Source organism: Nycticebus coucang, chromosome 1 (assembly GCF_027406575.1).
Source record: "Nycticebus coucang isolate mNycCou1 chromosome 1, mNycCou1.pri, whole genome shotgun sequence".
NCBI lineage: Eukaryota > Metazoa > Chordata > Mammalia > Primates > Lorisidae > Nycticebus > Nycticebus coucang.
The window spans coordinates 55,162,747-55,174,850 of record NC_069780.1 but is presented as its reverse complement, the minus strand read 5'-3'; the positions used below and the strand labels follow the sequence as shown (position 1 = coordinate 55,174,850).

Here is a 12,104-nt window from a genome sequence, read left to right as displayed (position 1 = left end):
ACCTGCCTCGCTGCCAGACTGACTTCTGGATTACCTGGTGATTATCAAAGCTCAGGTTCTGGTAACTAAACCAAAGGTGTGTATACTACTGCAGTCATCCCTCATGAGCCTCACTCTGCCTCCTGGACTCCGGACCCCTCTCCAAACTCTGAGGGTTCAAGTACCCTCCTGCGTTCTGCTCCCTGCAATACCAGAAAGGAAAGTGAAGCCATTCTTATGAGCCAGATACCTGTATGGAGGCCCCAAACTTCTCGTTGCAGAGGCTGCAGACCAGCGCCCACCGACTGCTGGGGATATGGGACACTTTTGTGATGGGTTCCATCTTCTCAGGGCTGCCAATGCTCACCTAAAGGTCCACAAATAGCAAGGGGTGGCAGAGGCTGTGAGAGACTGAACATGGACACTTAAAGATCCATGACTTTCCTGCATCCCTCCCACCAGACAAGAGGCAAGAGGCAAGGGGCACTCACTCACCCTGTTGGGGCAAGCAAACCTCTACTTTAAAAGTATCAGGACAGCCCCAGGCTCCTAGCTCTCTAGTGGCAGCAGAGCCTAGTCCCCACCTCACATAGACATACTCAGAACACTGATTTTTCACTTCTCACCTAAGTGGCTGATGATAAACTCTATGTATCAGGACAATGCAACCTGCTGGACCTCTGGCCCATAGGAAATTGTTCAAGACTAAAAATCTACCTTAAATACGTTAAGCTGTGAACAATGGGGTAAGTAAATATAAGCTGTTTTTAATCTTTCTCACTAAAGAAAACCATTTTCTTCAGAAAATATAACTACATTCAAAGTGGAAAACTACCAAGAAAAACAAGGTATCGTCTCTACTACATTCGGCGGATCACTGAACTGTGTCCTGTTAATACCAAACCATGAGATCCAGTGCTACCAAGACCCAAGTCATTAAACTTCAGTCTAAATCATACCCAGATAATTTTCTTCAGGAGGAAAATGGGCCAAAATCACACACCAAAAAATGGTGAAATCTGAATCACAAATGATATTCTCATAGTGAGCCATGCACATTAAATTGCTCTGGGACTTGAAATAAATTAGACCAGACCTGAAATTTAGAAGGTTGAGGCAGAGTAAGAATTTAAATACAAAGTCACACAGTATGGCCCAGAGCAGTGGGTTGTTTTAACCATGGTGCCGCCACATGCACAGTTCGCCAAGCACAAAGATTCAGTCACACCAGGCTGAAGCTCCTGGGGTGGGTGACAGCAATGGGAAGTCTGAACCTCACCAACCTAGACCAACTCTCTAGTGCTTCCAGTTAATAATTCCAAAAACTCACCATCCTGTCATCATGGTAAGATAACAAACAGTGTGCTTGAGATTCGGTTAAAGAAGGGGCTTGAAGGTAGCAATTAAAAGGTACCTAGCACTCTGGGAGGCCAAGGCAGGTGGATTGCCTGAGCTCAGGACCAGCCTAAGAGCAAGAGCAAGAACCCATCCCTAAAACTAAACAGGCATTATCACCAGCACCTGTAGTCCCAGCTACTCGGGAGACTAAAGCAAAAGGATCACTTGAGCCCAATAGTTTTAAGGTTGCTGTGAACTAAGACACCACAACATTCTACCTAAGGCAACAGAGCAAAACTGTCTCAAATATAAAAAGGGGGGCGGGGGGGAAATCACCTCTTACTTTTTACTCATCACCTATAATGCTGCCTATTTATAAATGGCTCCCCACCACCCATCCAATCCCAGTTAAAAAGTCAGGACATTGTGAGCTAAGGTGCCATTGAGAACCACACTTACCTCAGGGATCCACAGGGCACAGCTGACATGGACCCACTTGGTTCCACTACGGGTGGGCTTCATGGCTCCACCCTTCTTCGGGCACAACAAACATTTTGGCTGAACCCCCAAGGCACATGTCCGGCACAGCCAGCTGCCCTCTGGTACCTTGAGAATTCCGTAACAGGCCTGTCATGCCACACGGCACATGCCCAAGAAAAAGAAAAGAAAAAGGATTGGTTTTTCCCATTGTATTTATGAATTTTATAACCCTTAGAAAAATTTTAACAGAATCACCACCAAACTGGAGATATTCTCACATCTACCCAGCTGTGACCCTGCTCCCTCAGGAAAAATGCCAGGCAGCCTCACAATAGCACTTAGGAAGTGGGGGCACTCTATAGACACACACATATTCATTTAGCTGAATGTGGCCCTCGAGAATACTTGAGAACAGAAAGGTTTACAAGGCTCGGTGCCCATAGCTCAGTGGTTAGGGCACCAGTCACATACACCAAGGCTGGCAGGTTCAAACCCGGCCTGGGCCTGCCAAACAACAATGACAACTACAACAAAAAAATAGCCGGGCATTGTGGCAGGCACCTATAGTCCTAGCAACTTGGGAGGCTGAGCAAAGAGAATCGCTTAAGCCCAAGAGTTGGTGGTTGCTGTGAGCTGTGGACACTACAGCACTCTACCAAGGGCAACATAGTGAGACTTGTCTCAAAAAAAAAAAAAGAAGGAAATGTTTACAAAAAAATTGCTTTCCTATGTTGCTTCAGAACCCATCTATACCAAGTTTCTAACTATTTGGCAGTAATAGTAAACTAAATATACAGCAAACAATATTCAGCAACTACCCAGAGCAAACTGCCTCAGGACACTCTATAGGGTTAGGAGGAAGAAGCTATTTCTGCTTTACTGATGGAGGTTGGACACTAAGTGTGGAGAAAAAAAACACAAAGCAGTTGAGAATGTCCCCAAACTATTAAACGAGATGACAATGAAAACAGGAACAAAACGAAGAACCATCCTCATTCCCTATGCTAAGCAAGCTCTACTAACTAGGTCCCAACTCTTCCCCAAGTGAACACTTAACAGACACAGAAAGAGGAGACATTCTAGACAAAGAGAATGCCATCGCTTTAACTGGTATTTTTTTCAAAAGGTCTACTTTGCACAAGATGGCAAAGTTACACAAGATAGCACAAACTGCAGAAATCAAGTAATTAAAAAGGTTCGAAGAGGTAAGGCAAATTTTAAATGAGTAGGGTGAAAATAAAACCTCGATGGCACCAGGAGCATGTTCAGAGAACCCTGTAAAACCAAACTGTTCAGAACTTTATCCTTAAGTGAACTGGAAGTCAGGAAGTCGACAGTCACAGTAACATAGCTCTAATTCTCCAGACAGAAAAAACACAGCCGCTATGCAATCTGAATACCCAGGATGCAAAAAGGAAACCACAAGGATGAGTGTTGAGCAAAATAAAGTAACTCTGAGCAGAGCCCAGGACTGTTGTGTCGGTGCCACAAATAAGCCACTGTGAACACAGACCTACTAGGAAAAGGAAGTTTCTTTTTAATACAGCTAAATGACAGTATAAAGATTCCATATATTAAAGGTCTGTATTAGGCATTCTAGAGAATTTTTTAATGAAAAAGCAGGTCTAAGCTAATTTAAAAAATTAAATAAACTGTGGCTTCAAGACAAGCCATGAAAGACTTCTCAAAAGAAAAACGAAGTGAAAATTAAGGAGAAGAGACAATGCGGCTCAGTAGAAAGAACAAAGACAGGGAAGGGGGTGTCCAAAGCCTGGGTTCCGATTCCCACTCTGCCGCTAGCCCACTGTGAGACCCTGCACAGACCTGCTCTGACATCTGTTAGCTCATCTATAAAACAGGGAGTATGACCAGTTTTGTTCACAACAATTTTTCACAGGAAAAAAAAGTAGGTAGAATGACAGGAAAAAGACTGAGAAGTCATCCAAGTAAATAAAAAACCACCAGCAACAAAAAAGCAATAGTGGCAGGCATACTAGTCATGATCACAGAACAAACCATCACAAGAATTCTCCACCATCCCAAGGAAACTTCTAAGACCATGTGAAAATCCAGAGTTGCAAGAAGAGCTATAAAGCCAAAAGCTTCAAGTCTCCTTGTCAAGATGAGCTGGGACAAGGCTACAGCTGGTGAGGTCTTCAGATAGGAGGAAAACTCAGAGGCAGACAAAATATACAGCAAACAATATTCAGCAACTGCCCAGAGGTCACCTACTCAAGAGGTCACCAGGAATACAGTCCACACAAGTCTTCCTTTAAGTTTGTTTAAATCTCAGCATCAGGCCAGGCACAGTGGCTCACGCCTATAATCCTAGCACTCTGGGAAACCAAGGCAGGGAGTGCGTAAGCTCACGAGTTTGAGACCAGCCTGAGCAAAAGCAAGAGCCCATCTCTACTAAAAATAGAAAAACTGAGTCAAGAAGATTGCTGGAGCCCTAGTTGGAGGTTGCTGTGAACTGATGCCACAGCACTATACCCAGGGTGACAGCCTGAGACTCTATCTCAAAAAAATTTAAAAAAATAAAAGAAATAAAAAAATAAATAAATCTCAGCATCAACAATTATATTCAAAGAAAGTACCTTAGGATAGATAGCTTCTTAAATCCTAAGGGGACACATCCCTACACATATCCAAATTACTTCATTACTGCCATAAAAAATAAAAACTTTAAGAAACACTAAGATTGTTGTAAATTTTTAAAATTACCCAGTGCCCATCCCCACTCAAGTCCAAAGATTTGCCTTTCTGTGGGTGGTAACAAGTAACCATCAAATCCTATCGCCATCAGAAATACCTTCAAGAAAGGGGGCTAGTTTCCTCTCCTTTACTAGCTCAGCTAATACACTTAACACGCTAGCAATGTCCTCAAAAAGACACGCTAGCAAATGGTATGTCCTCAAAAAGATACACTGAAGTCCTAACTCCTACTATCTTAAAATGTTAACCTTATTTAGAAATAGAATCCTATGGATGTAATCAGGTGGGCCCCTGATTGGTGTCCTTCTAAGAAAGCGACACATGAAGACACAGACACAGAGACACAGATAGAACACCACGTGACAGCAAAGGCAGCTGCGAGCCAAGGAATCCCAGGTTGCCAGCAAACCGCCATGAGCTAAGAAGAGGCAAGAAAGGGTTCTCCTACAAGTTCAGAGGAAGCACAGCTCCGCTGAGACCTTGACTTAGGACTTTTATCTTTCAAAACTGCAAGACAATTCATTTCTATTGCTTTTAAGTCACCCAGTTTATTGTACTTTGTTATGTAGGGCAACCCTAGGAAACTAACACAGTGAACTAACCACCTTTTCAAGAGTTTATTTTTTCAGTGTTCTTAATTCCTAAACTCAAGTGTTGGGAGGAGAGGGGGCTTATAATTCTTTTTAAGTAAATTTTACCTTTATGGATAAGAATAAAAGACTGCATGAAGAGAAAGGATTTCCAAAGATTTTAGTGTTCTGGCTACAAACACAGCAGGACATACTTCAATTATTTTAAGACCCCATGGGGTGAGGGGGAGAGAAATCTGTAGGGACTGACGGGATAGTCAGTAGGGACAACAAAAGTGATCCATATAACCAAAAAAATGATACCTCCATAGTATTTTGAAATTAAAAAAAGAAGTCTATAGGTTACTTTTCTTTAAATTACGTCAAAAAAGGACGCCATTTGGGTTCTGGGCAGCACACTCTCAATGGCAGGTGGGCTGTCACCCAGGTGGCTTCTTCCAAGCCTCACTATCCCACATACCTGATGCACACAGATGTTGCATTTGTCACAGAACACCATCTCATTGCCGTCCTCACCATCAGGTGACTGGCAGACATCACAGACAACATCTTCATCATATTCGATCCCCAGCCCTTCTTCAGTCTCTATAGCATGATTCATATTGTCATAGCATCGCTGCTCAAATTCCTCCAGGACCCTTTCCATGGTGTATTCATCTAGTTCAGGCATTCCTAAAGGAAAAAAAATGCCACAAAACCCATAATAAATCTATATTAATAAATATTATGATAAAACAGTATCAGTTTACTTATTACTACAATAAATGAATAGTAAGTAATTCCATCTCTGAGTGCCCCCAGATTTTCCACTGAATGCTGCTCAGACTCTTCCGAGGAATGACCTTTAAATTAAAAGAGACAGTTTGCTGCTCCAGGAATTTAACATACAGCACAGCAAGTAGAAAAGCAAAAGATAAATCCCAAAAGGACTCACGGACACTAAACACACATGCAATGTGAAGTAAGTCATTTTGTTACAGTTATTACACGTACAATTAACATGTAAGTGACTTCAAAACTATGACCTCTTACTACAGTTTGGGTAGTTTTTTAAAAACTTGCATTCTTGGTATTTTAAAATGATTCTCTGAAAGCAGATTTCATTAAGAGCACTCAAGTGTTTTTAAATGGTGTACCCCTCTCTTACCCTCTGAGTTGTACTAAAAGGCACAATCAAATGAACAAAAGACTTAAACACAGGCAATGTCTGAATAAAGAAGATAGTTCGTTGTAAATCAAATGAAATGCATTCTTAGGCAAAAATGATCAAAAATAAATTTCAATGGTTATTGTGGCTAGAGATAGTGTTGGGAGAAAACTTTTATTTTCTTCCGTTTGTGGACATTCTCCAAACTTCCTGCAATGAAAATACATGTAGAGAGAGGAAAATACAAATTATAAAAAAATACTCAAATAGGATATTTAAGTGACAAGAAACGACAGAAATGTCCTTAGAGCCTACAACAACTTATATATACATTAGCACAAATTTTTAAACCATCACATTAACTTCCCAAGTTTTTAAAATAAGTTTTTAAATAAGAAACTTCATCAGACTAGGATGAAGAAATGCATTAAAGCTGACCCTTAAAAAGCCCTAAACACATAACCAATAGGGCCACCCTATTATGACATGGCTTCCCATGGCTGGGCAGTTTTCATCCTTATTCTTCCTACCAGTTTTGAAAAACACCACTTGCTGGCTTTAAAAATACAATACTATGCCCTATAATTAATTTTTACCATGAAAAAGACCAATAACAAGCAAGATCAACATGTTTAGGCATGTGTTTATGTCACACAACTGCATAATTTATCCTGCCAATGTATTCAGCAACACTTTAAGTCTGATGAACAGTCCAGTTCTTAACTATTTAAAGTTTAAATAGTATTTAAGTTTAAATATTATTACAATATTCACAAAAGCCCCAAAGACTGAAAGGATTCTTTGGGCTGAATCCTCTGACTTAACACAGAACACTTAAGAGTCAGTCATGAATATAACACTTGTCTTTACACAGCTGCTTGCAAAGCAGAACTTTATCATCTATGAAGCTAAAATACAGCATTCAGATCCTAGAGATCCCTGAGAACTCCTGAACAGATTCTGTAAAACAACCACCCCACCTGCTAATGTTCTGGCCACTAATACCCAAAACAAGGATCAAAAGAAAGGAAATCTACTTTGTCTATCAAAATACCTGAGTAAACAAAGGAAGCAGAAAGTAACAACATGCCCAGCTCAGTCTACACTAACATTCCCATTCAACAGGCTGGTAAGCCTAATGGCATCTGCTGGGCACACAGAAAAACAATCTTTTTTTTTTTTTTGAGACAGAGTCTATGAGTCTTTTTTTCTTGAGACTGTGGTGCCCTTGGTAGAGTGCCATGGCGTCCCAGCTCGCTCACAGCAACCTCAACTCTTGAGCTTAAGTGATTCTCTTGCCTCAGTCCCTCAGCTGGGACTACAGCTACAGCTGCCCACCACAATGCCCAGCTATTTTTTTGTTGCAGTTGTCATTGTTGTCTAGCTGGCTCAGGCTGGGTTTGAACCTGCCAGCCTTGGTGTATGTGGCCAGTGCCCTACCCACAGAGCCATGGGCACTGTCCAGAAAAACAATCTTTAATTTCCAAGGCTTTTTTTTTTCCTGAGACAAGAGTCTCACTTTCTCACCCCCGGTAGAATCCTGTGGCATCACAACTCACAGCAACCTCAAGTGATCCTCTTGCCTCAGCCTCCAGAGTAACCAGGACTACAGGCGCCCACTTGGCTAGTTTTTAGAAATGGGGTCTCACTCGTGCTCAGGCTGGTCTCCAACTCCTGAGCTCCAACTCCAACTCTTAGGGCCGCCTCAACCTCCCAGAGTGCTGGGATTACAGGCGTGAGCCACTGCACTTGGCCTAATTTCCAAGGCTTTAAAATCTTCTACTGCCAGACTCTTGTGATTATTTACTAATTATTTACTATTTCGTGCTACATTGCAAACAAACAGCCCTTTGCCATCACTTTCTCACCCTGCACCCCCAGCACAAACGCTAATTAATCCTCAGAGTTTTCTACACTGAGCCAACTGTGACCTTCACTGTCTTGCTCATCCTGACCCCCAAGGCAACCTTAGCCATCTTTAGCCATCAGGATCAGCATGAACCAGCCCAGTCTCAACACCATTGGATACAAATAATGGAGGCGCAGACACTCTGACCACTATGTGTGCTAAAACCCATGACTCTCAGGAAAGAGATCGTGTTGGGCTGTCTACTCATCTAAGAGGAGCCTTTGCTGAAGGAAAGCCAGGACAGAGATAAACAGGTAAGAAGGGAAAGCATGCCAAGTTTGGAGCAGGACTTAAAGGATGAAAATCAGTAAGGTGAAGAAAACACAAGTTATGTACTGGGAAAACACCGAGTTTGGCTAGAGTTCGTTTCACTCCAGAGCTGGGCTTCTTGAAGCAGCAGCAGGCCTCGGTTAAAGAAGGAATCTTAATGGCTTCATGGGAAAAACCTACAGCAGCAATCTGTAAACCAGACCCTTTTACCTCCTAATTCCCCTGGGCCTCAATTCCCTCATGGTAAATAAATGAGAGGTGTTAAGACCGGAGCAGGGAAGGGAAGTGCTGCTCCCACTCTGAACCTATCTCACCACATTTGCTGTAGCTGGACAAGCAGACAACATCTGCAGCTATGAAGCACTTTTACACATCTAAAGTACTTCTCTAGTCATCACTGGCTAACAAAAGAACACAACACACAGCCTCTCACCCATCTCCTTAAATTCCTCATTGGTCAGCTCCAGCCATGCAGCGTCCATGTCGTTGAGGTCATATCGACACACGCTGTCGGCCAGTGTCCGGATATCGACGTAGCCCAACTCCGGAGGCTCAGAGCCTGACGAGACGATGTACTTCTTGGGCCTGATGAACATGAGGGATTTCTCTTCAGACACGACCCTGGTTAACGAGAAGACAAGGCAGCCAGGTTACCCTTTCCACCACTTAGTGGGAAGTTTGTCAGAAGGCTCCAAGTATGGCTTCTTCCTCCAACCTTCAGAACCCCAGGTCATCCCAACTTCAGAAAAAACATAGCCTTAAAACCTATCACTGCTAATAAAACCCCGACCACAAGTTTTTCTTAAAGCCCCCTGCCACCACCTACAACTGCAGTCACTCTGACCTGTTGCCAACACCAAAAAATATTGACCTTCCAAGTTTCAAGGGTTAGTTGTTAAATCCCTTTCCATTAACCAGGCCTGCACATTCCCTGCAGGCAGCAGTTACAGCTCAAGCCTGCTGCTGAGTTCTCAAGAGCAGCCATGCACACCACACAGCCACACAAGCAGCCACAAGAATGCTGGGGACCAATGGAGACACCCAGCAACTCAACTCACAAGGAAAAAGAGAGAGAAAATCAGGCCCTAGCCGTTACTAAGAAATTTGAAAACGATAGAGTCCTAGCCAAGTAGGAGACTCTCCCAACATAAACCAATGATTCCCAAGAACAGACGCATAAGGATCCCATTCTTCCTATAATGTCACACATTCTCTCCCCCAATTTAACACCTGGAGAAGTGTTTTCTACCCCAACCCCTGAGCCTCACTCAAAATAAAGGACAGCACATGAAAAGAGCAAATCACTCCCAACTTAGAACCAAGGGCCCTCTTCCTACTCAGAGGCCTCCAAGTTCCACAAATTTCCTCTGCATCTTCTGTTACAGCAGTTTGCATTAATATCAACAGGGTGCCCAGAGTCTGTCCCAATATTTGCATCACCCTTATAATTACAAGAGTGATTTATCTACTTGACATTGAGATGGACAAACTGACAGAAAAGACTTGAGTTTCCTACTCAACCAAAAACAAGGATTCAACTGAAAACTTCTACAAGCTGTGTTACTACTTGCTTCTTTTATATCCTGGGTTCCCAGATGAAATTGAACCATTCAGCAAAACTCCTGGGCTGGGACTGCCCATGCTGAAATGAGCAGTGTTGCATCTCAGGTAGAGACTCTGAGGCAGAGGCAACGTGTCTGTCCAAAGTCAATCACTTCAAGTGCCTGAAGAAACACAAAGTGAGTGGGAGCCAACGGGTAAAGTCTACAGATACTCAAGGGAGGAAGAGGTCCCCTTGGAAAGCAGGAAGCTGACGGGTAGGGTTGCCTGAGCACAGAGGGCAGGAGACTCTACGTCAAACAGGGCTGGATGGCAAGGCGATCAGCAAAGAGGCTGCAACCTGGTTCTGAGGAGAGTTAGCTTCAGGGACCCTTGCAGAGAAATGAGTGATTCATCAGTAAATCCAGAAGGCACCATAGGACGACAGGAACAGATGCTCTCGTTAAAACACCCCTTTCCACAAACCCTAGTCTGGCAGGCCCTCTCACACTTGTCTTCCTCCTGTGGTGGAGTCAACAATTGTGGGCCAGAGGAGCCACCCTTGCTAGTTCCCAAAAACCACACACTCTTCTCCACACACTGGAACTGCTTTCTAGTGAGTGAATCGGGACTGTCGGGAGAGGAGGACACAGCCATAAAAGCATCCAAATCTCCCTCCCCTAGCCAGCCCCCTCCCACAAGGTCTTCCTCTCCTCAAGAGCGGCCCCTCCCCGAAATGCTATAATGTCAAGTCTGGGGGCCAAAGGTCCTCAAAACCACTACCCTTTGTGCCTAAGGTGTGTTGCTACCACAGTTCTGTTTAAGACTTCACATTATTTTAGGGCTAACGCAGGAACTACCTCTTCTCAGGCACCCGGCTGTCAGGGAAGAAAGGTAAGAGAGGATGGAGAGGCAGTGCTTCTCTACCTGGCCACAGGCTGAGGGATAGTCCCCGGGCTCACTGGCACCTGGACCCCTTTCTCCCACTCCTGTCTCCAGGGGTCTGCCAGGACATAGTACTCATCCGGGTTCAGCTGGTAAGAGTCATGCAGCTTCATAGCGGTGATCAGGTCTGTCCTAAACACCTGGAAAGGGAGAGAAAGTGACACTGACATTTGATATTTGCATTCTTATTCAGATTGCTGGCAGCTGCAGGGTAACCATGGAGCTGCAGCATAACAAGGTCACTGTGTTAACAGGATAAGACTGACCTATTACAGAAAGCCCTGTGCCTTTGCCTGACACACCCTGTGCCTTGTTTAGGCTTAGAAACACTGCCCTCTCACTCCCTCAGTCAACTGGGCCTTGTCCACAACAGTGTCAACAAAACAACAAAGAAAAACTTGCTATCCTCCTCTGAAAAAGTTCTAAGAACTCTGACTGCACCAAGGGGGCTCCTGCAAACACCCACCCAAAAATCCCTGCAGGGAGACATTTCACTCAAGGGTTCTTGTTGGTCAATGTTTAGAAGTAAGACTCCACTAACCATGTAACAACTTCAAACCAAAAGCATCTAGAACCACCAGGGCCTCACCCTCTATAGTCAGCCTACCCCTAACCAGCCCCTGCTTTCCAGGGCACTGGGGTTTACTGGCAAGGTATCTGGCAAGGTCATGTCAGACTGGTTAGTGCCACGCAGAAGTACAGGCCTGGAAAAATCTGAGAGAGAAGCAATCACAGGACACTGGAGTGCCCAGTCAGAGGATGGGCTTTGCAAAGAGTGTCTATTTACACACCTTCACCTGGCAGAACTCCTACCCAGGAAGTGGTAGTATTTGTGGGGAGTGGAAAAAAGAAAAAAATTAGTCACTACCTCCCCACACACCCTGCCAAAACAGACCCGCAAGACTCAAAAGTGCCCCTCTGCCAAGACAGCTCCCAGATTCCTCATCACAGGTCTGAAGAGGGAAGCCACCAGCAAGGCGGCCCTCCCACAGTGCCTGTTCCTCCAGACATGGGCCAATGGCATCTGTGGTCAACAAGGCCCATGCTGGGCAGGGCAGAACACAGCACCATCCCCCAGCTGGGGCTGCACAGCTGGTTCCCTCTCAAGTCCTGTCCTTGGCCCACGCATGCGTGAGGGCTACATAAGGAAGCTCTGACCTTGGCATCAGCACCAGCCCAAAGTTGTGTTTGG

At 44.2% G+C, this 12,104-nt stretch overlaps 1 protein-coding gene across 11 annotated transcripts in view; it reads right to left on the bottom strand.

Moving 5' to 3' along the window:
- JADE1 (jade family PHD finger 1) overlaps positions 1-12,104 on the bottom strand; it is a 65,470-nt gene that overhangs the window by 16,464 nt on the left and 36,902 nt on the right. For all 11 annotated transcript variants that reach the window (XM_053579743.1, XM_053579341.1, XM_053580006.1 and 8 more), the window contains 5 exons: positions 10,895-11,052; positions 8,862-9,049; positions 5,563-5,774; positions 1,777-1,944; positions 230-346 (listed from right to left, as the gene is read on the bottom strand). In XM_053579743.1, the coding sequence (XP_053435718.1) occupies positions 230-346; positions 1,777-1,944; positions 5,563-5,774; positions 8,862-9,049; positions 10,895-11,052 (843 nt within the window). The remainder of the gene's footprint in view (positions 1-229; positions 347-1,776; positions 1,945-5,562; positions 5,775-8,861; positions 9,050-10,894; positions 11,053-12,104) is intronic.